Source organism: Lemur catta, chromosome 7, assembly GCF_020740605.2.
Source record: "Lemur catta isolate mLemCat1 chromosome 7, mLemCat1.pri, whole genome shotgun sequence".
Taxonomy (NCBI): Eukaryota; Metazoa; Chordata; class Mammalia; order Primates; family Lemuridae; genus Lemur; species Lemur catta.
In genome coordinates, this window is record NC_059134.1 from 23,140,839 (window position 1) to 23,168,174 (window position 27,336).

At 37.3% G+C, this 27,336-nt stretch overlaps 1 protein-coding gene across 7 annotated transcripts in view; it reads left to right on the forward strand.

The window, feature by feature from the left end:
* SIK3 (SIK family kinase 3) overlaps positions 1-27,336 on the forward strand; it is a 231,255-nt gene that overhangs the window by 166,975 nt on the left and 36,944 nt on the right. For all 7 annotated transcript variants that reach the window (XM_045556413.1, XM_045556417.1, XM_045556414.1 and 4 more), the window contains exons 5-6: positions 14,517-14,641; positions 15,178-15,301. In XM_045556413.1, coding sequence (XP_045412369.1) covers positions 14,517-14,641; positions 15,178-15,301 — 249 coding nt within the window. The remainder of the gene's footprint in view (positions 1-14,516; positions 14,642-15,177; positions 15,302-27,336) is intronic.

Here is a 27,336-nt window from a genome sequence, read left to right on the forward strand (position 1 = left end):
CAAAAAACAAAATTTAAAAAATTGTATACTACATACATACATACATAATATATACACACTGCATGTATAATATACATATTTTATACACACATATATCCATACCTATATTTGTCTGTATCTCCATGTATTATATCCAGTTTGATTTATTAGAAACAAAGACTGTCAACATTCATAGTGTATTATTTGCAAAGAAATGCTTATAAATAATGGCCTAAAACTTGCTAATCCATTTCATCATTTAAAAACAAAACATGAAAATAATTCAAATAAACAAGCTTGATTTTTAGGTTCAAATATGTAAGCATTTCAAATACCAGGTCGTGAAAAGTTTTCATCTCTTTTGGGTATTATAGTCTCAATATATATGTGTATCCCAAACTAAACAATATATCAATTTTATGTATTTTTTATTTTTTAATTTTTTTTTTTTGAGACAGAGTCTTGCTCTCTTGCCTGGGCTAGAGTGCAGTGGCATCATCATAGCTCACTGCAACCTCAAACTCCTGGGCTTAAGTGATCCTCCTGCCTCAGCCTTCCAAGTAGCTGGTACTACAGGCGTGCACCACCGTGCCTGGCTAATTTTTCTACTTTCTGTAGAGACAGGGTCTCACTCTTGCTCTGGCTGGTCTTGAACTCCTGACCTCAAATGATCTTCCCACCTCAGCCTCCCAAACTGCTAGGATTATAGGCGTTGAACCATCGCTCCCAGCTGATATATCAATTTTAAATGAATACTTTTCCTTACATAATTTAAGTAATTAAATAGTGTGAGTCACTTGTAAAATGGAAAAATATGTGTTTGTCTTAAAATTCATCGTGAACTTTCATATCAATCTTTAAATAATATGCTAATGTAAAATAAAATATCTTTTACTTAAAGTTACATCTTTATAATAAAGCATGCAAAAACAAGAAAAATATTCTAAAAATTTCTTTCTTGGGAGGTTTTTAAGATAATACATTCCTTTGAAGGGAGTTTGTGAGTCAACAAAGTTGGAAAATACTGGATAACTGTATAATTAAATAGCATACAGTTTTCTTTACATTCTAATCCAAGTATAACCTTAATTTTCTTGATCAGATTGAGAGATTCTCTAAACTCCTGATAGAATCTTCAGGAAAACCGCTTTTCTCTATTATATACCAATTGTCCCCAGAACTTTTCCTTAAAACTCATACAATGATTGTAATTATGTAGTTAGATATGTGCTTGTTTCCTGTATATCTCCCCCTACTGGACTAATCTGCTCCATGAGGGCAGGGACCGTGTCTGTCTTGTTTACCTTGTACTTAGAACACATTTGTGGTCCATCAAAAAATTGGGGAGGGGAGTACTTTACTCCTGTTATCATATTTACACGTTACCTTTCAGATGAGTTACTTTTCAGGTATCTGCTCTCATTTGGATTATGTTTATTCTATTAGCTTTGACTTGAGACAATATTTGTTACCTGCTGTTAATGTCTAGGTAACACTTTAGAGCTTCTTAATTGACAGTCTATCTTTTCTCCAAAAGTAGGCTTCTGCTTATAGACCAAATGTCTTAATTTTTAATTTGGAAAACATTGTTATTGTAACTATATACTTTGTTTCCATTTGGTATCATTAATTGGTTAAGAATTTAAGGGAACTTTGATTCATCATGTTTTATAAAAGGCACACCACAATTTTGTATAGTATACTCACCTGTCAGTATAAGACATTTACTTGATTGAATGATTGGACTTACATTGTTTTAATTGGCACAATTTAAAATCATTACTATAGTAGTACTCATTAATGTTTTTAAGAATTCCAATGAATATTGCTTGCATGCATTATAGAAAGTGTCTCAACCTTTTCTTTATACATCTGTTCAATACTGAGTTTGATGAAAAGATCCCCTGTGAGGGAGGGATTTTTGTTTTTTGGGTTTCTGTGAGAAGGATTGGGTTGTCGTATCTATAATAGAGAGGAGAAGAATGGTTTATTACCTCATTTAAAAATAGCTGAGTTCAGTGATCCCACCTGCTAAGGGTGTCTGGGGGAAAAATACCTAACTTATTCGCTTAAAATGCCAAACTAATGCTTGTCCAAATCCCTCCTCCCACCCCAATAAGCAGATTACTTGTTTTTTTTTTTCCATGAAGAAAGTTTCTCTTGTTTATATATGATCAGGCTGAGTCAGTAGTTTTTGGCATTACTTCTCTGTTAGCTCCTAGTGAGGAAGTTCAGCCAGAGGTTGGAGTGATTGGTAAATACTGAGGACTTCGCAAGATCCATTTTTAAGAGCGAACTAATATTGTGACTCCTGGGAACTTTGACACTCATCCTTCATCACTACCCTAATTCTGAGATCCACACAGTTGACTCTTGTTTTGTTCAATTCCAAATAAAGCTTTTGGGTCACGTGATTTCTGGACTGGTAATATTGTATACGAAAAGCAGATTTAGTTCCTTGTTTGTGTCATGTTCCTGTTAAAATATAGATTTTAAAAGACTGTATAACAGTTTAAATCCCATTTATATTGTATTCTTATCTCAATGTTGATCTTTGGTTCTTTGAGTCATTTCTAGCAAGAACACCTAGCAGCTTGTCCTCCTATTCTCCTTTATGTCCATTGAGAAATTAATCAAGGGTCAAAATTATTTTTGTTCTTTGTCTTTGTCTCTAATTGTAATTGCAGTAATTGGGGTTGTAAGCCCACAGAAGCTTTCATATTTGAAAACATGAAGGATCTTGTCACAGTGTTTTCTGGTGAGGTTGTTCACTTAGGATAAATAAATATTTTCCCACTTCACTTTTTCCCTCTGCTTCCCACTTCCAAGCTGTTTACAAGGAATTGAAGCACAAGTTACCCTTGGAAGGAGAAAGGTTGGCTGTCGATCTTTTCTGTACTGTATTGCCTTAACACAGATACTGAGAACATTAGAACTGGCTGAAGGCTATACCTAATCTGTTTCCATCTGCTTCGAATTGTTCTTTGGTCAGCCAAAAAACAAATCAAGGGTATTGCTCTGAAGTGGTGAACCAAATAAGAAAATTTCCTGTTGCAGTTGTCCTGATTTTTAAATTAGTACCACTCGTTCTTCCCTCTCTCCCCTTACCACATACACGTATCCAGTTGATGATATACTTATTTTTAGGGATATCAATATCACTACCATATATAGCTCTAGGCTCCTGATCTTGCCTAGAACAAAGAATTTCAAGTCTCAAAATTGATAGTAAGCTGGCATTTAAACCATCCTCGAAGACAGACATACGGTCCAAATTAAAGTCTGCTACTCAGTATTAAGAGAAAGGGATTTAAGTTGCCATTTCAGCCTGCAGACAAATACTAACCAACCAGGGTGTTGAGGGTTGGAAAAGAGACTTAAATTATATTAAGATCCAGTTATGAGTGGAGAAATAAATGACCATAGGCCACATGAAGAGAACAACTCCACTCCACCCATTATAGCTTCTGTTGTGTGGGTGTGGGTATCCATCTTAACTAGTTTCTTCTTTTGTTTCTCCCTATTCTTCGTGTAACTCTTTAGAATATTTATCATTTTACTGTTGAATTTGTAGGTCATAAATCTCTGCTATTGTCATTAAGTATACAGTAAAGGATATAAATTGTTTTTATTGGCATTGGTACCTGAGAATTATCTGAAACTAACTACTCAGTAGTTTTAGTTCTTGTTGTTCAAGATGATGTTTTACAAGTCTTTATATTTAAAATAAAAAAGTTTAATTATGGAATTATAAGCATACTGTAGGAAATTTAAACAACAAAAGATTTTTAAATATTCAAACTGTAATCCCACCTCTAAAACTATTGTTATTATTTTGAATGCATTTCCTTTTGTCTTTTTTTCTATACATGTTTTCCATAATTATAATCAGTGTGTATACAATTTTATGTGCTGCTTTTATCTTATCCCTTTTATCAAATGTTTTTCTCATGCTGTTCCACATAATCATCATTTTTAATGATTTTATATCAAGTAGATATACCATAATTTATTTATCCCATATTGTTTTAGGATCATAGTAATTCTTGACAGGGTTTTGGTGTGAGCAACCCCCACCTTGGCATTTATTAGTGCACTTCAAAACCACAAAGTGTATTTAACCTTTTCAACTCACACTGAATCTTTTCTTTGCCTTAAGTTTCTGTGTTATTTTTTTGTTCTCATTTTTTTACTTATATTGCAGTTGTCACTCTTCTGTATTTTTCCTTTATATTTCACCAGCATTTGGCCTACTAGTGCTCTTCACCTTGAGCCATGTGAATGGAACTTCAGCTTATGATAGTGTAGTTTATTGGTGTCCCCTCGAACTTAACCAATTAGAATGATCCCAGGCATTCTCCGTTTCTCTTTCCTAGGCTGACTCGAGCTGGGGCAGTACAGCACTGCAGTATTATTCCTTGGGCTGATATTAGCTCTGGAATGCTAAAAGAAGATAGCTACAAAATGCAAAGTGCTTGTGGTTTTAAGAAATGATTAGGCTCTGCTCGTTCACTGACTTGTTACCTGTGGGATGTGAATGATTAAAGATTATAGTCAGAAAAAAAATGTTCTAAAAAAAAGTTAGGGGGGAGTTAAGATTATCTGAAAGACTTACCAAACCATGTCAGCTTTCAGTTATCCAGTTTTCTTAAAAAAATATTTCCAGGTTTTTTGTTTTTTTCTCCTTTTCTAACCATCCATTTTTTTTTCTTTTCTTTTCTTTCCTTTTCTTTTCTTTTTTTTGAGACAGGGTCTCACTTTGTTGCCCGGTCTAGAGTGCCGTGGCGTCAGCCTAGCTCACAGCAACCTGAAACTCCTGGGCTCAAGCAATCCTCCTGCCTCAAGCTGGGACTACAGTCATGGGCCACCATGCCCAGCTAATTTTTTCTATATATTTTTAGTTGTCCAGCTAATTTCTTTCTTTTTTTTGGTAGAGACGGGGTCTCACTCTTGCTCAGGCTGGTCTTGAACTCCTGAGCTCAAATGATCCACCCTCTTCAGCCTCCCAGAGTGCTAGGATTATAGGCATGAGCCACTGCGCCCAGCCCATCCATGTTTTTTTGGTCCGATAGTTTATCAAGCATGTTTACCTTAAGTTGGACATATTGGAGGAAAAGAAGGAAAATCTAAATTTTTTTTAGTGTTCTTTGTTAACAGCTCTTGTTTGAAGTAAAGAAGCCAGTGACATTATAGACCAAAATGAATTTTTAAATTAACTATATGTAATGTATACTTTCTTTGTCTCTTACTAATATGGGTTATTGAGAAAGTTATTTTATGAGTCTAAGAGTAATACTAATACTTTTAACCATGCGAACTGCTTATTATTTATACCTAATTCCCATTTTGGTACTAAAATGGTTATACCTATTATTAAAATATTTATCCCCCCTTTAAAATTATATTAACTATAACTATAAATTTTATCATTGTATATAAACTTCTCCGAGTTTGCATATAGTTCTTCATATAGGATTATTGCTGTTTTCAACAAAAACTTCAGTGGGATCTCTGTTTTAGCAAGTAGTTCCCAATTCCTACACTCTGAGTTCTCATACACTCTTTCTGTTTCCAACCGGATCTTTCTTTTCTTCCTTTTCTCTCTCCCTCTCTATTCTTAGTTGATCAGTGACTCATTTGTAAGGTATTTATTAAGTGCCTTCTCTTCCCCCAGGCACTGTTTTAGGCCCTAGGAAATCAGTGCTGAGAAAATCCCTGCCCCCAAGAGCCCCAGTGATTGTGAGTTTAGATTTCAGTGAAATGGCTCCGAATGGCAAGAAATAGAAGTAGGGGAGAAAAGAGAGCTATTCTTTTTTCCTTCATTTATTTAAAATATTATGTATACACACAGAAAATGTTCCTTAAGCATATGCATACATGATAATGAATCACTAAGGCAAACACCTGTGTAATTATTATACCACTTAGGGTCAAAAACCAGAACATTTCATCAGCCCAGTCTGTACCCCTCAGCACCTCATCCCTCTCCCAAGAGGTAAAAAGTATCTTGACTTTTGTGTTGATCACCTCTGTGCTTTACTTTATAGGTTTTTTTTAAAATAGTTTTACCACTGATGTAATGCATTACTGAGCAGTGTTTCTCCAAGGGAGTACTCTTTATATTGAATATAATGCACAATGGTTCTGCCTTAAACAATGCAGTTTTGCTTGTTTTTGTACTGTGTATGAATAGAATCATATTGAAAACATTATTTTGTGTCTTATTTCACGCACCAGTCTGTGAGATTTATCCATGTTGTTTGTATAGCTGTGATTTATTCATTTTATTTCTATTAATATATAGTATCCCATGATATGAATGTGCCATAAGTTATTTTTCCATTGCACCTATTTTTAGATTTTTAGGTTGCTTTCAGTTTGGGGCTCTTATTAAATAGCTGCAATCAGCATTCCTAAATGTTTATCCTGGTATACTCTTAAACATTGATGTGCATTCTTAAACGTTTAAGACTATAAACCCAGGAATGAAATTGCTGGCTCATATAGTTATGTCAGTTTTCAGTTTTTACTTGATAATGCCACACTGGTTACCAGCATGTGTGAGCGTTCCCCTTGCTCCATGTCCTCTCCAGTGCTTGGTGTTATTATACTTCTTAATTTTTGTCTCAGCTGGCAAGTATGTAATGGTTATCTTGTGCTTTTAATTTTTCTCTTTAATAATAAAGTTGAGCCTCTTTTTGTGTCTGTTGGCCTTTTTTTGTCAATTGTCTTCTTAAATAAGTCTTTTGCCCATTTTTCTACTGGGTTTTCTGTCTGTCCTACTGATTTATAGTTTTTTGTTTCCTTTTGATAGTCTGGATACAAGTTCTTTGTTTTTTATGTTGCAAATATCTTTCATTACTTTGTGGTTTCTCATTTTGTTCTCTTTAAATATCTTTCAATGAATAGACACTTTAATATGATTTTAATGTAACCATATTTACCATTTTTCTCTTTATGATTAGTGCTTTTTTTCTTGTTTAAGAAATCCTTCCATCCCCCGAGACCATAAAGATATTCTCCATTATTTCTTTTTTATAAGACCTTTATAGTTCTGTCTTTTATATTAGGGCTGTAATCCACCTGGAATTGATTTTGGGATATGGAGTGAGGTAGGTGTCCTATTTAATTTTTTTCCATATGGATAACCAGTTGTTCCTGGGAAGTTGTTTGAAAACTTTATCCTTTTCCCACTGATACACAGTGTCTACCATTCTTTTCTATGTGTCGTTTTTAAAGAAACTTGAAAATGCAAAGTGTTTCTTAAGGACTATATATCTTTGGGAATTACATAAACAGAGCAAAGGGTTGACAGTCAATAATAAAATGTAAAACAGTAGACTGTAATAACTATGGAATTTCTAAGTTATAATAAAATAATTATGGATATACATTTACTTAAATACAAACATACACCTGATGCTGAAAGCACAGTATGGGTATGGACTTGGAGGGCACTGAGAACTGGCATCATAGGCTGGATCTAACTTATTAATTTTTTTTTACTTTTATACTTCGGCATGTTACTTAACTCCTGAACCTCACTTTCTCAGGCATAAAACAAAAGTCATGCTCATCTCAAAGAGGTAATAAATATGAGGTGCTATAGCATAGCACAAGACAGAGAGTCCTTTAAAAATGTCTATTTACTTTGTTCTATATAACTCAAAGTACCACACAAGTGGGAAAATTGCTGCATTGAGAGAGATGAGTCAAGGACAACCCAGTCTAGGTCTTCCCAGGATACCTGGCTCCCTCCAGGGTTCTTTCCACTCAACTCCATGGCCAAGGTGCTCATTTCTAAGTACTCTGAATGAATTTACTAATAATTTAGGCTTATTTATTGGCTATCATCAAACTCGGTAAGAAATGCCTTATTTTATTCATAACATGACTTTCTAGATGATTTAGAATGAATCTGGATTACGTTTGTAGTCTATTCCTATGAGTTAGCCTGTCTTTAAAACAAACAAACATAAATTCTGTGGGGGAAATGATAACCATTTCTAATCCAGAGTAATTATGCCATCATTGTTTCCCCCCAGATAAAAGTTGCATAATACGTGGAGGACATTATATGGATGCTGTAAGCTACCTTTCCCTTCTGCAAAATGCTTTTCTTCTCTCTTAGTTTCCTATTTATGATATTTTTCTGACTTTCTTACTTTAACCACCCTTTCTCTCTCCTTTTTGCTGTATCCTCTTTCTGTTCTTGTACCTATGGACTGGGAAGTACCTATAGGTATTTCCTAAGCCTTAATTGTTGTCCATCCCTTTTCTCTACTTATCCTTTCGAAAATATTTTATCCATTTATTACTACAACTCAATTCCTCAGAACATCACCACTTGAATTTCTTATCACCTTCTCTAACTCAGGACATGAAGAAGTAATTTTTTTTTATTCTGAAACCAACTTTTACCTTTCGTAAGCCTGTCATTTACCCAGATACTTCAGGGCCACATTCTTTACTTTTCCTTGTTTTTCATCTCATGTATTCTATTTGTTATTAAGTAATGTCTGCTCTTTTCAAAATATTTTTCAAATAGTTTCTCTTATTTTAACTACTCCGACATTATCACAGGCATTCAACATTCACCTCAAACCTAAGCCAATCTTGCTTTAGGGTTAATTTTACCGTATCACCTGCCTGCTCCAAAAGTTCCAACAACTCCTATTGCCTGTAAGAGTGGTTCTCAGATGTCTTTAAAAAGAGTTATGTTTTGTTTGTTTCTTTACATTGACACCAAAAGCATAAATGACAAAAGAAAATGCAGATAAATTGGACTTCATCAAAATTAAAAACACTTGTACATCAAAGGACACCATCAAGAAACTAAAAAGATAGTTCACAGAATGGGAGAGAATATTTGCAACTCGTGTATCTAATAAATCACTTATAGCCAGAATATATAAGGAATGCTCACAACTCAATAATAGAAAGAAAACCCAACTGAAAAATGGACAAAAGATTTGAATAGACATTTCTCCAAAGCAGATATACAGATGGCTGATAAGCACATGAAAAGATGCTCAGCATCATTAGCCATCAGGGAAGTGTATCAAAATCAAAACCACAATAATATACTGCTTTACAGCCACTAGGATGGCTGTAACAACAATAATATAAAAGACAATACCTGTTGGCAAAGATGTGGGGAAATCTGAACCCTTGTACATTGCTGGTAGGGATGTATTAATAAAATGGAACAGGCACTTTGGATAACAGTTTGGGCAGTTCCTAAAAAAGTTAAACATAGAGTTACCATGTGACCCAGCAATATTTCTTATATTTCTTATTCTTCATCTCAATATAGCTGTAGGGGGAAAAAAAACAAATAAAAGCAGTCTATGAGTGGAACAGTAGTGAGAGTGTGTCATGAACCAAAGGTTACAATTAATTCATAATCAAATTCTTTGTACCTGAAATCTAATAAAAATTTTTAATTTGGGGGAAAAAGAAGAAAAGAAAAGAAAAAAAAGCAATGGCCCAGAGGATAAAGTCTGAGGTCCTCATTCTGACATTTAAAGCTGTATTTTATCTGCCCTGATGCTACTATGGACTCTTTATTTCTTGGCATCTGCCCCTGCAAACCCTTCATCATACCGAGGGCAGTCTCTTTATTGTCCCTTGAACTTAACAAGTTAATTCTAAGTGTTCTTCCTTGCTTATTCTCTTTCCCAACTACATTCAGAAAACCCTCTCCACCTCCGCCTCTGCTTCTCTAGATCCTGGCCATTCAGCCAAGTTCTACTTCCTTTTTGAGTCTTTCCCTAGCATCTTATCTTTTATGCCTTTGGTTCATTCATAGGAACTAACACATTGCTGTACTCATTGGAAGGGTACCATAAATACATGTTCAATAAATAATCGAAGGAAATGGAGGAACTTATTTAGAGACTTGTAAAAGAGACATTAAGAATGAGAAGCTTTAGTAAATAGTGAAAGACGTTAATGACTAAGACCAGCTCCAGAACCAAAATAAGATGAAGAAGCTCATTGAACGGAAACAGTATTCTAGGTTCAAGTCACAGGTCAAACCTGAGCTCTAATGCTTGTCTTTACCTGCTTCTTTGACATTTCAGACGCGAGCCAGTAAGACTTCTTCCTCAGTTTTTTTTCTTTTTTTTAACTCATGGCTTTAATTTTTGTTCTGAGAATTTTCTCTTCCAAGTTGCGTGATCTTTCAGTTTTTTCAGTATTCTATATGTGTAGGTAACTAAAAACAGCAAAAATCTTAGTAATTCTGTTCCTTGTCTGTCTGTTCTCCACCTACCCCATCCCACCTCCACTTCCTACCATAACAGCCCAGCGTTTCCCTGTACTTGCCTAAACTGCCAACAAAACCCAAAATAGACTAGTTTGAGTTTTAACTGCTTTTATTTTTTCCTTGCAGTTCTCTTAAAATATGTAGCAAAATGTCCCCAAAGGCAAGCAGCTCAGAGAATAAAGAGGAGGGATTCTCCCCATCTCAGTTATTCAGTCCCTGAAGTGTTGATTGGAAGGAACTGAACTTTGAAAATGAGTTCCAGATTTAGTATATGTTAATAACTTGAGATTTTTCTCACATGGATAATTTAAATTTTCATAAAATAAAGTTATGGTATATCTGAATGGACTTGAGCTAGTTAGAATTTTACCATATAAGATGCATAGTAATAGTTAAGATTAATGTGAGATACTTGTAAAGAGCCACTGGTAGGGAAGATAAGACAGTAATACGCTTTCAATGAGACTGTCAATTTTTAATAATATTGGAAAGGGAGGGTAGGTCAAACCCTGTTAGGTTTGGTACATTAAAGAAAGAATTAGGATACTCTAGTCTCATTAACTGGAGGAACCTGCCTACTATAATGGGGAAAAAATGTGTCATTGGAGGCTGGGAATAGGAAATTTTGCTTGAATGTGCAACATCTTAGAGTTGGGAATAAGAATAATACTTGAAATGATTATAGGAGACCCCTTGACAGGTTCCCAAGATGAGAGGATTGTGCTTGGTGTGTTAGAGGAAATAAGAGCAAGCCAGTAGGGTTTTTTATTATTGTTGAAGTTTATTGAAATCTTGCATTTGGTCATTGGTTCTAACTTTTGAATCCAGCTGTTTGGCTGTAACATGCTGTGGAATCAGGTGCGTCCCCAGATGTGGCTGTCTCTAGTTGTCAGGCCCTAATCATATCATTCATTCTTGCACACTCATCTCTAATATAAAAACCTAATAGTAGTCTAATCCTGTAGCCATCGCTGAAGCTGATTCCCTTTGATATTGTTTTCTTTGTAAAGACTTCTTGTTTGATAGATCTAATAAATAAGCTCATGCTATTAAGTTTGTGCCTGCCCCTCCCTGGTACAGTAAAAGGATGGATAGGTTACTATTTGTAGATAGAACATTTGTGATTGAAAATGAGAAATTTACCTACTTTAAACTGCTTAGGAGGAAATTTAAAATCAACTGGTAAAATTCATTGCTTAGCCTGTTGCATTCTCCATTCAAAGCACATACAAAAAAAACCTCCTTGATTCTCTCTTATAGACTTTGCTATTTAATCACATCAATGTCAGAATCTATCAGCTATAACAGAATCATTTGCGTTTGTCCTCTGTGCTGTGGAGAAGAGGAAGGCTAATTATGGAAAAGGACCTGGTGAAGGTCTTGCACACTAATAAAAAAAATTAAGGGTCTTTTTTCTACGTAATTCTCATAGACATCTACTTTGCTGAATCTCACTTATTGAGATTTTTAGCAACCTATCCCCACTCTTTTAAGAAAAATCTTAACAGTATTCAGTGCATGCAGACTTTAAGTTTTAAATTAAAGTTATTGTGTTTTAAAAGTTGTAGGTGAGTTGGTAGAGCTTTAAATGCAGTTTCATTCAATAAGTCAGCATTTATTAAGTGCCCTCTGTTTTCAACACTATGTTACATACTGTGAAAGAGTCAGAGAAGAATAAGGTGTCTTAAGGAACTAGAGAGAGAGAGAGAGTAGATCTGTACGAGAGAGAAGGGGTTTTTCAGGAGCTAGAAGAATAGGTTTTGCATATATATGATGTGTCACACACACACACACACACACATACACATATGTATGCAAATAATAAAGGGAAAATACAAATGGAGAACAGAGAAGGTAGGGGACATTTCTTATAGGGGATCCAGGAAGACTTCACAGAAGAGGTATTATTTATTTCCATTCGTGAATGAGAATATTTGTTTTCTCATAAAAGTAGCTATAATGATGCTAATTGTGGTCTTGACCTCAAAGCCCCTTGTGATCATTAAGTTAATTTTAGAACCTTGGGAGGGACGGCTAGGACACAGAGGCTCTAGTAGCTGGCCAGCTGCCATTGTCAGTTTGAGAAGGCTCCCGTAGCCAGAAAATGATGAGAAGATTGGCCCAGTGATTTTATTGCAATTTAATTTTGTGATCCTTTCTTGAGTCCCTGATGTGTATTAAAAACACCATATGGAGACTAGGATAAATAAAATTGTCCCCCCCCCCAATTTCTAACTAGTGAAGGGTATAAACACAATACGGCAAGTATAGTTTAAGGCAGAGTAGTAATGGGATGTAGAGGTATAAACAAAGGGCTATGGAAGCACAGAGGAGGAAGCCATTGACATTGTGTTTTCTGGTGGAAATCAGTTAAGGCTTCATACAGGAAGTAATATTTGACTAGGCCTTGAAAATGAGTGGTTATTTTAAAGATGCAAAAGAAAAAAAAGGCATGGCACAAAGAGGAAATAGCATAAGAAAGATATGTAAATACAGGATATGAATAGTCATGCTAGCATGTCCAGGGATAAATTGGAAAGGTGGAGTGAGACTGGGTTGTGAAAGACCTTAAATGACAATGCAAAGAGATTAAGATTATTTTGTAAGTAGAAGGGAGCCAGCAAATGTTTTTGAGCAGGGAGGTAACAGGTTCTGATTTCTGTAATACTCACTGTGCTATATGAGTGGATGGCTTAGAAGGAAATGAAATAGATGTAGGTAGTAAAAGACAGCATCAGTCTAGGCCAGAGATGATAGGATTATGAATTGAGATGGTAGGGATGGAAATAGAAGGACGAGATAGATTCAAGACACACTTAGGGACTAGAAGCAGTAAGAGTTTTATTACCAGCTTGAAATGAGGAATGAGAAGGAGAAAGGAATTAAAGATGGCTCCAGTGTTCCTAGTAACAGAGATGGTGATGCCATTAATGAACATAAGAACGTTACTAGAAGAGCAGATTTGACTTTGGAAAGTGGTAGGTTTTAGTTGTTTCTTCCTAAGCAAGTATTGGAAGCTCATGCCAGGAACTCGAGTGGTACCGGGCATACACGGTGGCATGCACCTATAGTCCTAGCTACTCAGGAGGCTGAGGTGGGAGGATCGGTTGAGCTCAGGAATTCAAGGCTGTAGTGTGCTGTGATCATGCCTGTGAATAGGCACTGCTCTCCTGCCTGGGCAACATAGTGAGATGCCATTTTTTAAAAAAGAGTGGTATCAGGGCCAGAGATATAAATTTGGGGAATTATCCCCAAAGAAATCATAGTGGAAATGGTGGGACCACAAGAGTTATCTCTAAGAAAATGTGGAGCAAGGAGAGGCTGTCAAAATCAGCAGATGCCTACTAGAAAACCTTCTGTAGTATGTAGAAAAAAGGAAAGCAAATAGCAAAAGGAGGCAGAGTTGTCAACAAGAGAGTAAAACTAGGAAAAAGAGGAAAGAGTGTCCGAGAGTAGGAGTGTACTTAGCATTTTCAGATGCTGAGTTGCAGGGAGTGTGGTATGCCTGGGGCATGAGGGATTTCTAGTCTGTCTTACTAGCTGTGCATAAATAACAACATTTATATGCCAGTGGCTCTCTATCCTTCGGCCCGCCATCCTTGCTCATTTTCTTAGTTTTCTTCCCCACGACTCACCCCTCCTACCTCCCAACTGCTCCCTCTTACAACAGTAGAAGGGGCAGAAAAGAATAGGGGGAAAGTTCAAGCACAGAGTTGAATTTAGAATGTAAACGTTCTTGGTTCAGTTTGTAAATAAGTTGCTTATTCCTCATTTTGAATAAGCTACCTTAATGATGATAATGTTACTTTGTCGGGCAATACTGTCTAATTTTAAGTGGTCATAAATGTGTTTGCCATAAGAAGTAAAAATAATAAGAAACTTTTGGGTCCAGTTGAGTAGACTTACCTGTATATACTGATTCTAATGTGGTCTTGACATCAATCATCCAATTTCATTTTTGTTTTTAAAGGAACAAATATCACTTGCCTCACTCTGCCTAGGTTTATGAAAGGAGTAGTGCTGTTTTTGCTGACAGAAACCATGTTTACTTTTAGTTAACCAGATATCCTTTTGCGTTCTAACTCATCTATATCTGTTGTGCTATTTTTTTTTTTTTTAAGTTTAAGTGGCTGGCTATATAGTTTCTAAATACTCTCTTTTCACATTTAGTATTCCGACTAAATGATTTGGAACCTTTACCCTAGTGACTAGAGACTAGTGTTTGCTGGGTTATGATAACATGAGTTGTGTCCATTTACCTTTTTAGATTTTGGCTTCAGTAATCTCTTCACTCCTGGGCAGCTGCTGAAGACCTGGTGTGGCAGCCCTCCTTACGCTGCACCTGAGCTCTTTGAAGGAAAGGAGTATGATGGGCCCAAGGTGGACATCTGGGTAAGTAACTACCTCCTCTTATACCCCATGGCATTAGTTACCCTTGACTGATGACAGCTGCCCTTCTCCTGGAGGACACATAATATGCATGTGAACTGAGGTCACGATCACTTGTTCTATCAAGTCCCAATTTTTTGTGTAAAGTCTTTCTTCCAGCACTTATCTTATGGGCTGAGCCACAAGTTTCAAACTACCCTTTGCATCTGCAAAAGAACTCCAAGGATGGGTGCCCTTGCCAAGAACAAAGATTCCTGTTGTTGTCACTTGCCTCATCCCTAGAGAATGAGTACTGAGAAAAATTTGGGATGTTACCCCAAATTAATGTCTGGAAGCAAAGAAGAGTGTTAACTATTCTAAAGATGATTGGCCTTGACAATGCTCCATATTGTTTCTCATTAAAAAAAAAGAAGAAAAAATGTGTTCTATAATCTTGTGTATGACTCACCATCATCTGTATGAAGATGTGTGTGTATGAACACACTATGATGGGCTCTTGTGTTTCCTCTAATTGTGCGTACTCTCTGTTTGGCATGCAGAGCCTTGGAGTTGTCCTCTATGTGCTCGTGTGCGGTGCCCTGCCATTTGATGGGAGCACCCTGCAGAATCTGCGGGCCCGGGTGCTGAGTGGAAAGTTCCGCATCCCATTTTTTATGTCTACAGGTAAGGGAGTTGCCAGGGCACAGCTATGACTGGGTTCATGGAAAGTTAGATATGTTAAGTTGTCCCAGGAATGTATTGATGGAGTATAAATAGTCTACTTAACCTTTCTTAGCTCCAGTTCGCTGACCTGGTGCCTTCAGAAGGCAAGGTTCTGTAGGAACAGAGTATACAGGCTTTAGCCTCAGATAGCTCTATATGCGTTTGAATTTGGGCCCTGCATATTACTATGTCTGGGCTTTAGTTTCCCTTGTCTACAAACAGGCTGAGAGTTTTGTGAGGGCTATTACTATAAGAATTAAATTAAATAATGTATATAAAGAGTTAATAGGCCCATCACATAACAGCAATGCAATAAATGTTTCTGTTTTGCTTCCATTCTTCCCCCCATCCCCACACCATTTTTCAGGATAATATTTCCATTTACTGGGGCCCCATTCTGATGTGGTTTTAAATGCCAAGGATAAAGCAGGCTTTGCGTCATCTTAGTCTTGCTACTTCATTTCCTAACTCTATGACATTTATCCTCCAGACTCAAATAATGCAAAATTTTTAAATGAGTGGGCAGTAGGGTAGGTAGATCTTGAAAAAATTTTAACACTGAAAATAGATACCTAATACCCAGAATCTACAGTATTTTATTGCCATTTATTTGCATACAAGAAGAGAACATTTTCGAGACAATGCAGAAAGTTGTGTATTTAGTTTTCCTTAATCATCTATTTTCATTTTAAGGGAGAAAATAGATCCACTGGGCTAGCAGCAAAGATTAAGCACATAGGCATTGCATTTTAGAATAAAGTGGTGAAACTTGGACTAGATTTAACTTTAAGTCTCCTTCGAATTGATGACTTGATTGTGTAGCAGATAGTGCTAAATGCTGTGAGAAAAATAAAATGGAGGAGTTTAAGATGGTAGTAACATCTACTGAGAAATTGACCTTTCAGCAAAGCTTGAGAGAAGGTGAGGGTGTGAGCCATGCGGTCTGTGGAGGAGCATTCTGGGCAGAGGGAACAGAGTGCAAAGGCCCCAGGGAGGGAACATGCTTGAGTGTTTAAGGAACAGGAAGGAGGCCCGTGTGCTTGAAAAGAAGGAGTGATGGGAGAAAAGAGATGAGGTCAGAGAGGTGAGAGGGAGCTTAATTTTAGGGCCCAGTCAATGTAAAGACTTTAATTTTTACTCTGTGTGAAATGTGAAGGATTGGAGGGTTGTGACAGAGGAATAGCATGATCTGACTTTTGTTTTTTCTGAATTTTATTATTAAAAGTTTCAAATATACAAAAAGTTGAAAGAATTTTGCAGTGACTTTTGTTTAAAAAAGATCACTTTGGCTGCTATGTTGTCAGTAGGTTGAAAGGTGCAAGAGCTGAAGGAGGGAGACCGGTTAGTAGGAAACTTTTGCAATAGTCTGGATGAGAGATATTGGTAGCTAGTTTCCAGACTGGGGTGTAGAGGTAGAGATGGTAAGAAGTGGTCAGATTTAAGTGAAGCTGCATATATGTGGCAGGCACTGTTCAAAGCATTTTACAAACCTGAACTCATTTAATTATCATAACAACCCTATGAGATACATAAAATTATCACCCCCATTTTACTGGTGATAAAACTGAGTCCAGAAGAGGTTAATTAAGCATTTTCTCCAAGATAACACAGCTATTAATACTAAGTGGCTAAAGTAGAAATTGAACCCAGGCAGTCTGACTCCAACAATGTTTAGTGTTGGATTTGAGGTGCAAGAAAGAGAATAATTAAAGGTTAATTCCAGAGTCCTGGCACAAGCAACTGCAAGGATGGATTTACTTCTTACTGAGATGGGGATGACTGGGAAAGAATATTTACCTTTTGGAGAGATGTTTTAGACATGTCAAGGTTGAGATGTCCGTTAGACATCTAAGTTGAGATGTCGTATAGGTAGTTGAATTTAGGAGAGAGTTCTGGGCTAAGGGTGTACAGTTGGGAAGCATCAGTGTACAGATAATATTTAAAGCTATGAGATGAGATCACTATTTAGCCATTGATTACAGAGAAGAGAAGAGGTCCAAGGATTAAGCTGTGGAACATACCAATATTTAGAGATCAGGAAGTTGACACGGGATCATAAGAATGGTGAGGTAAGCCAGAGTCTGCTGTCCTAGAAGACAAGTGAAGGAAATGTTCCAAGGAGGGGAGTGAGGAGCTGTGGGGAGTGCTGCTGCTAAGTCAAGTGAGGGGACTGAGAACTGAATGTTTGGTTTAGAAATGTGGAGATCATTAATGATTTTGAAGGGTACTTTTAGTGGAGGGGCAGAAACAAAAGCCTAAATCATATGGCTACAACAGAAAAGGAATAGAAGGAAAATGGAGAAAGGAAGTAGACATAACTCTTCCCAATTTTGCTATAAAAGGAAGCAAAAGTGGTCTAGTATTCCTCTGGCCAGGTTCACCAATGATCTCATCATTCATCACCTGCATATCCTCAGACTTTATCTTAATGACTGCCCAGCACTAGTTAGCACTTCACCACTTCTTTTTTCTTTTAATTGAATTTATATTTTAGAGCAGTTTTAGGTTCACAGCAAAATGGAATGGGAGGTACAGAGTTTCCTTGTGCCTTATGCCTCTCCCCACACCCCTTCACCCCACCCCCTAACACACAGGTTCCTGTACTATCAACATCCCCCACCAGAGTGGTCCATTTGTTACAATCAGTGACCTCCATTGACACATCATTGTTACCCAAAGTCAATAGTTTACACTGGGATTCTCTCTCAGTGTTGTACATTCTATGGGTTTTGACAAATATATAATGACATGTATCCATCATTATAGTATCCTACAGGATAGTTTCACTGGCCCAAAAGCCTTCTATGGTCTGCCTGTTTATCCCTCCTTCCCCCAACCCCTGGTAACCACTGATCCTTTTACTGTCTCTATAACCAGAATGTCATATGGTTGGAAACATACATACAGTATGTAGCCCTTTCACATTGGCTTTTTTCACTTAGTAATATGCAATAAGGTTCTTCCATGTCTTTTCATGGCTTGATAGCCCATTTCTTTTTAGCACTGAATAATATGTCATTGTTTGGATGAAATACAGTTTATTTATCCTTTCACCTACTGACGGACATCATGGTTGCTTCCAAGTTTTGACAGTTATGAATAAAGCTACTGAAACATCCTTGTACAGATTTTTGTATGGACATAAATTTTCAGCTCATTTGGGTATGGATCAAGGAACATGATTGCTGGACTGCATGGGAAGAGAATGTTTAGTTTTGTGAGAAACTGCCAAACTGTCTTCCAAAGTGGCTGTACCATTTTGCATTCCCAGCACCAATAAGTGAGAGTTACTGTTGCCACATCCTCACCAGCACTTGGTGTTGTCAGTGTTTTGGATTTTGGCCACTCTAATAGGTGTGTAGTGGTATCTCATGGTTTTAATTTGCAATTTTCTAATGATGTATGATGATGAGCATAGATTCATATGCTAATTTGCTTGCCATCTGTATATCTTTGGTGAAGTGTCTTCAGGTCTTTTGCCCATTTTTCTTATTTGGGTTGTTCATTTTCTCATTGTTGAGTCACTCATTACTTTTTGAAACACTTCTCATTGCTTCTGAGACACCACATTCTCCAGTTTTCTGCCCGTTCTCTGGAGCATCTTCCCATTCTTCTATGCTAACTCTGTCCATCCTTTACATCTTTTCTTCTTTACACCATCTTTCTTGAGCCATCTTATTTACTGCCATGGCTTAATTGATTCTGTGAAGATCAGCTCTTTTTTTTTTTTTTTTTTTTGAGACAGAGTCTCGCTTTGTTGCCTGGGCTAGAGTGCAGTGCCGTGGCGTCAGCCTAGCTCACAGCAACCTCAAACTCCTGGGCTTAAGGGATCCTACTGCCTCAGCCTCTCGGGTAGCTAGGACTACAGGCATGCGCCACCATGCCCGGCTAATTTTTTTTCTATATATATTTTAGTTGGCCAGCTAATTTGTTTCTATTTTTAGTAGAGACGGGGTCTCGCTCTTGCTCAGGCTGGTCTCGAACTCCTGACCTCGAGCGATCCACCTGCCTCAGCCTCCCAGAGTGCTAGGATTACAGGCGTGAGCCACCGTGCCCGGCCAAGATCAGCTCTTAATTAACTTTTTGGCTTGGATCTCTCCTCTGGGATCCAGGGCTATATATCCAATCATTTGCTACCCATTGTCTTCACTTTCATGTCTTGAAGTCACGTCAATGAAAACATTTTCAAAAATGAACTTAACTCCCCCCTCCCTAGATTTACTCTATTCTGTCTTCTCTGATAGTATCACTATCTGACCAAGGCAGGAACAAAACTTGATTCCTCCTTTTTCTCACCGTTGCCACAACTGATCAGTTACCAAATCCTGTAGCCACTTCTACAGGTCATACTATCATCCACTCTTGCCTAGATTAAACAATAGCCAAACTATATGCACTCCTGGCTCCAGTCTTTTACCTCTCTAATCCATTCTCCACTTTGCTGCATGAGTAATCTTTCCAAAACACAAATACAAAACCAAACAAAACATACTCCCCCCCACACACACTTACACAAATCTGATCACATCATTTTCCAGCCTAAAACTTTTCAATGGTTTCCATTTCCTGTGAGGTAAAGTTTACTCTTTAATGTGGCTAAAACTAATTTTCAAACATCTTTGACCATGACCATAATAAAAAATACATTTTATACTGTAACTCACAACACACGTACATGTACAACTGAACAAAAGACTCTTAAAAAAGCAAAACTTACCTTTACTATGTGTAGTGTGCTCCAATGTATTCTATTCCATTTAAAAATGTTGATTACAACTTACTAAATTGATCTCTTGACTGCTGTTTGAAAAACAATGGCATAGAAATATCTTTATAACTTGGCTTCTGCCTATCTTATCAGCCCCAACTCCCATTCTACAACCAGTCATCTTAATTTTCTTCTAGTTCCCTGAACAAGTCATGTTTTCTGGAGCAATTCCCACTGCTTAGAATACTTCCTCTGGCCCCCCCCCCCACTCCACTACTATAATCTAGAATAAGAAATTACATGGGGTAGAAAAAAGAATCTAGATAATTTCTACTCATTCTTTAGGTCTCTGAACTTTCTCATATCATGGTACTGGAACCAAACTTTATATTGTAATTATTCTTTCATTGTATATCTTCCATACCAGACTGAGCAAGCAATAAGGGAACAAAGTATCTGGAATGTAGTAGGACTTAGTAGATAGTAAATCTCTGCCAGAATTCTGTTTAACCACTCCCTCTTGTCCCAGTGGCTTTCATTTATAGTTAGAATAAAATTCAAGGAGTCAGTATCCAAGATCCCCAAACCCTGGGCCACAGTATTGGTCCATGGCCTATTAGGGACCAGGACGCAGAGCTCTACCCCTCTACCCCCCTGCCACCTCTGCCATCCCTGCTTCCCTCTGGGGTGGAAAAATTGTCTTCCATGAAACTTAGGAACTCTGAGCAGATGGGGGGTGTGTGTGTGCACAGGAGGAGATGAGTGGCAGGCCAGCCAAGGCTTCATCTGTATTTACAGCCACTCCTCATTGCCATTGCTCGTATCACCACCTGTGCTATCCTCCCCCAACCCCGGCCCCCGACCCCAGCATCCGTCAAAAACTGTCTTCCTTGAAACCAGTCCTTGGTGCCAAAAACATTTGAGACTGCTGATTATTATTATGGCCTACAAGGCACAGCTGCCCTTGTCCCCTCTTTGATCTCATTTCTTATTACACTTCACCCAGGTTTTAAGCTCCAGTCACAGAGGCAGCCCTTGCTGTTTCTCAGCCTTGCCAAGCACACGCATTCCTGTCCCCTTCGGTAGTCATGTGGCCCCTCAGAGAGGCCTTTCCTGACTACCCTCATCATGCTTTTTCTTCATAGCACTTAGCACTACCTCACATTACTTTTGTATTGCCTCCACATCCCCATCCCCATGGGACAGTAATAAGCTTTTGGGTTTTCGTTCACTGCTATATTCCCAGGGCTTAGAACAGTGCCTGGGTCCTAGTAGGCACTCAGTAAATATTTGTTAAGTGAATGTATGAATGCATAGGTTTCTTAAAATGCGGACTACAAAAGCCCCTCCAGAGAGTACATTCTTATTCAAATAATAATATCAATAGTAATATCAAGACATTACATTTCTTGAGAGGCTGAGGCAGGAGGATCTCTTGAGCCCGGGAGTTTGAGGCTGCAGTGAGCTATGATGACGCCTCTGTACCCTAACCTGGGCAACAACCTGAGACCCTGCCTCAATTTAAAAAAAAGAAAGAAAAGAAAAGAAAATTACATTTCTTTAGGGCTTTTGAGTTTATAAAATATTTTCTTATACATGGTCTAATTTGAGCTTCATAACTATACACTGGAACTGGTCATGGCACATACTATTTTATCATTTGCCAATGAAATTTAGGACGCTGAAGTTTGGAGAAATTAGTTGACTTGCCCAAAGACACACAAAGACATACAGGTAGTAAGTAACTAAGTCAGTACTCAAATTCCATGTTTGTTAGTACTAATTTTGCAAAAAACGGCAGGATAAGCAAACCACTTCCTCTACTTTTCCAATGTCCACAGTATATCCTGTGAGCAACTTGGATCTTCTCTACCCTCTGCCGCCACCCTCGCACCATGGCAAAGATTGTTCCTCACACCGTACCAGAGCTGGCTGCAGGTGGTGGGTCCTGGTACATCACTAGCAACACTGTCAACCACTTGTGCATTAGTGCTTAGAAATAAACCATATAACATTTAGACTGCTTAGAAAGAACTAATATTTGTAATATGATATAAGTTAACATGAAAGCTTAAAGACTCAGAGAAAGCCTACAGGATTATCCTAAGTGTAGTCACTCTTTAATCCCAGATAAGTAGTTCGCTAAGTAGGAATAAAAGTTTTTGTAAGATTAAGTACAGAGGATGAGAAACAACCCAGTCTAGGAGATGAGTAGGTAATTGCCACATTACCAGTGTGATCTCTCCTGCCCTCGGGAACATACATGTCCTTGGCATTGCCTAGTGTCACAGGCCTCAATCCCATGGCCCATCAGAGAATACTGTCAAAAGGATGAGGCATAGCAGAAAACGAATACATAAGGTTGTTTGATCTTTTCTTAGCTTAGACATCCCTTGAGTACCATGAAGTATCAGGTTCATGTGAAGGAGACCTAGAGCCTGTCCCTGAGTCCTTTTTCTGCTCACAACTCCTGTTTCTGGACACAATTGTACCTCACTAGACCTAGAGTTAATTCTTCCTACAGAGGCAAGAGCTGGCTACTTTTCAGCTTGTCAGGTCTGTTGTCACTGTGCTACAGAAGATAATGTAGTTAAGGGAAATGTTTAAGAACAAATTCCTTTCCTTTCTCAGGCTGTTGTCATAGACTTGAGCTGAGTTTATCTGTTTTTCTGCCAGAAGGATCTAGAAACTCCAGCTGAGCTGGTATAGTTTTCTAAATTATCACGTGAAAGACAAGAGGGCAAAGGCCCTATCATCTGGCTGCTTCTAGCCAAGTTGAATTCCGGAGTATCTACTTCTGTGTGGGAAGCCGTGCTCTACAAATGGATACAGTTAGTTCAAGAATTCTAAGCTTTTCTTTATTGTCAGTAATGTGTGGAATGAAGTATCCTCACAATTAGTGGATATTTCTATGCTTGGTCTTGTTTGTTTGATACAAGCTTCTTTTCACAGGCATCCTGACATGTATTGAAAACATGCATTTTCAAGTTGGAATAACAATGGTATAAATTTAAAAGAGGATTTATGTGAAGTTGAATTGATCTGAGACCACCTAGTTTTATAATCATGTATATGTCTTCCACTCATCCCCCCCAGAATATAAGCCTCTTGGTATCAGAAATGTGTTTTGCACATCAACATCCATAAAACCTAATAGCACCTGGTAATAAGGATATAAACCCATCCTAGCACTTTGGGAGGATTGCTTGAGGCCAGAAGTTTGAGACCAGCCTGAGCAACATAGTGAGACCTCATCTCCACAAAAAATAGAAAAATTATCCAGGCACAGTGGGAGCAAATGCCTGTGGTCCCAGCTGCTCAGGAGGTTGAGGCAGAAGGATTGCTTGAGCCCAGGTTGCAGTGAGCTATGATGATGCTGCTGAACTGCAGCCCAGACAACAGAGTAAGACTCTGTCTCAAACAACAAACAAACAAACAAATAGCAGATATTTCTGAATGAAAAACTAAATCATCACCACTTAACTATAGAATCTTACATTAGACTCTTGTGTTATATTATTAAAATGATGATCTGAATTATTTGTTTATCAAACCAATTAGTTTTTTTGTACTTTTTTTTATATGGGTTATTATGAAGATGACCAAGGCAAATGACTTCTAGGTTTAAAAAGATGTTTTGATCTACTTTAGAGTGGGCTTTCTATATCCCAAGTAAAATAAGTTTGGTCCATACCAATGTTTTTGGATTAAACTTCTCAGAGCATTCCAGAGAGCAGTTAGGTAAAACCCTGAGCCTAAATTATAGAAGGATTAAAAGTTGAAACTTGTTGTTTTCTTGAGTTGTTGCAGAAGATGAGACCTGGCCTGGCCACGTGTGTTAGCAGATGTTTCCTCTGACTCCCCCTTCTACCAGTGGAAGCCAACAACTTAAATTTTTTGAGGACCAAATTCATTCACTGGCAATATATTTTTAAGAACCATTAGAAATGTACTTAAAACCTAGTTTGCCTTATTCCCCTATTAGACCACCTGCTAGCAAACATAGTAAGATCGTTTATTTAATGGAAGGAAAATTAATTTACAGTGAAAAAACTGCAGTGTTGGCAAGTACATAGAGATCTCTTGTGGACAATATTTTTGAGTCTTTATTGATTAGACTTCATTGTGACTTAATTAATTGTAATACTGCATAAGCATTTTATCACTGGGAATGCAAGGCCCAGGCTTACATAATGCTTCTGATGGAGAATGTACCCTGCAGCTACTGCCAAAAAGCTTCTACTTAGAGGCAAACAACTCTGCCCTGATTGGCTTACTCATCAAGAGCGACACAGCATCTTGCTTGGCTAAAAGCACTTTGTTTAGAGAGAATGGGACAGAGGATTAAAGTAGCTCACTCACCGGACTCCATATATGAAGGGGCTGAGAGTCCTCAAAGCAGTTCTCTCATGCCTTTTGAGGCATATTGCACCACTAGAGAGAAAATCTGTGTAGTGCTTTCATGTCAGTGAATGTAGCAATCACAAATGATATCAGAAAAGAGGCTAGAACTCCTTCAGAGTGAAGCAGGCCTTCCTGACTATCCCCGTGATTTGACCCAACATAATAGAAAACCAGTGGATAAATATTGGTACTGCCCTGTTTGTTATTAGCCTTTTCAAACTGTCTTCTGGCCATGGCAACCCTAAATAGAAAAATAGAGAAAGGGAGAAAGTTCAAAGTGGAAGGACTCCAGAGATTTGGTTAATAGCTAACATTTATTGAACACTTTCTACGTACCAGGCGCTGTTGCATTAACTTATTTAATATTCAAAACAACTCTCTGAGGTAGGCTATTGTATGAGGTCGTCTATAAGATAGGTCATTTGATAGATAAAATTGAGGCACGGTAAAGATAAGTAACATGCCCACATCTAGTAAGTGGCAGAGCTGAGGTTTGAACCCTGGCACTGTGGCTTCAGAGACCATCTAACCATCTCTGACTGTATTTTAATTCTCAGTAAATACATATCTGGTAAGTTATTCCAAGCATCAGGAGAGTCCTGGAATGAATATCTTTGTCCATCTGTATTACGTTTGGATAACTTATCAAAAAAAGTTAGTTAGTAACAGGAACTGTGTCTTGGACTCTGGAATAAAAGTGAGGCAGAATTTTGTTATATATAATGACTGATATTAGGACTCAGAAAAATATTTCAATATGAAATGCAAAATGATCAGCCTCCAGTAAAACAGTGTAGCAAGCCGGGGTCTTTTCAAGGTTGGGCTAGAGCTAAATGTTGGCATCCTCAGCCTTTAGGCCAGGATCTCCTGATTTCTGAAACTTAATTCTGGCAGCATCACACCCTCCTAGAAAAACTAAAAATAAGAAAAGTTCAAGAAATAGGTGTTATTTTTCTAATAAATGGAGATATGTGGGTCAAATACTTTTTTTCTCCTCAGTCTATCTCAGGTTGGTAAACTATTAAAACTGAAGAGAAAAGGCTCTCCACCTAAGTTTATTGATTCCTGTAGAAGCTTTTCTTATGAGCTCCATCTCTATTTGCTAAATTGTTCCAAACCATCTCCCTGTGGTCTCTATGTTCAGTCACTGAAAGTGTCTCACAAGATTTAGAATTATAAGGAACTTTACTTCTATTGCAGAATATTCTGATTATAATACTTTTCAGAAACCACCGGTGTTGGAATTTGTAGTTAAATCAAGAACTCTCCATTTTCTTTTCTGATCTTACTTGCTGTTGGAATACCTTTTTTGAAATTTTACTCCTATATTCCAGTTGTATGGAACTCCCATTTTTCTTCCCCATAAGAACTGAAAGTAAATGGTTTCAAAACAAGACAGTTTTTTTCTTAGTGCCTTTGTATTAAAGAAGTTAATCTCAATGTTTATTTTTTATGAGTAAAATCTTATTACAACCAATACTGTTATGGCTTAAGTTCTATTACAGTTAATTCAAAGATTGTGTATTTTCTTTGTTTTTGTAAAATTGTGGCATTGACTATTACTTTAAATAACCAGTCCTTGAATTTGGGATTTAGAAATGTTTATTTATTTCTATTTTAGCAATAATGTATCAAAATTTATTAAGTACAAGTATTCCAATCCGTATACTACCATTGTTCTAGCAACATCCAATATAAACAAAATTTTAGTGCACCAACAGAACCCCTATATTTTATGTGATTGTATTTAGCATTTATACAATCTCTGAATGCATCTATAGATTAGCACATTTAGCGTATGTTATTTATACATACAGATGTCTTATTTGAAGACCATGTGTCTACTTTGTTTAGATTTTTAAAATAGTGACTATGTAAAATAGGTTTGACTTTAGCTGGCAGTTGACTATGACAGGGTTTCCTTGGGCATATTAATAAAATGTCATTTCTAGGGCTTCATTCATAAGCAGAGCAAAGATTCCTAACTCTGGTCAGAGAAGGTATCTTGGCAAAAACACTCATGATTTCTTATTGATTTACTTTTTAATTATTTCTGTAAGGATCATGACATTGCAACATAGTCATACTATTCTTTGTGTGATTATGACAGGATCAGGACATTATGACAGACTTTACTTTCTTTTCATGTAGAAAAACAGTATGTTTTGTGTGTGATGTTTCTTTTTGGAAAAGGCAGACAGCATTGAAGAGGAGTTTTGTGTCACAAACATTTGTAAGTCTCAAAGCCATGTTGCTCCATCCTGAGATTGCCATTGCAGACTATGCATCAATTTTGTTCTATTTATTTGCTGTGGTAGCATCAGTTCTCTCCCAGACCAGCACCTGAGCTGGATAATGTGAATGGGTAGCAGAGTCAGGCAGCGTATTGCATAGTATCCTTGTTCTGAAAAGCTTAAGACTTTAATACCATTTTAACTTTTAAAAAATGTTTGTAAAGTTATTTATTTTCCATAGAAACATGTTTTAGAGATTTAATAGCCAAGTTATTTTTTGTTTCTTTTTTAGATTTAGAAAAATAGAACCCTCCTTAAAAGTTTGAATTGCACTAGAAGTAATTTATTGTTAAGAAGTAAACATTACTAAGAAGTTTCTTAAAATTATTGAAAATAAAGAACTCTTGGGCTTTGGAATTACCTTTGAACACACCTAGTAATGACTGGAAAGGGTACATGAGAAACTAGACCATAACAGACACCTGTAAGAAGCATGAATTTTCTGGCTAGTTGCTACTTCCTTTCACTCTTCCCATGCCTCTGTCACGCAGATGTCTTTTGTTTCCACCAGCTCAAAGCAGCTTTATGTGGCCAGAAAGAATCCATGACTCAATTTCTGTTATACCGTTCCTTTGCTACAGAACTGAAAA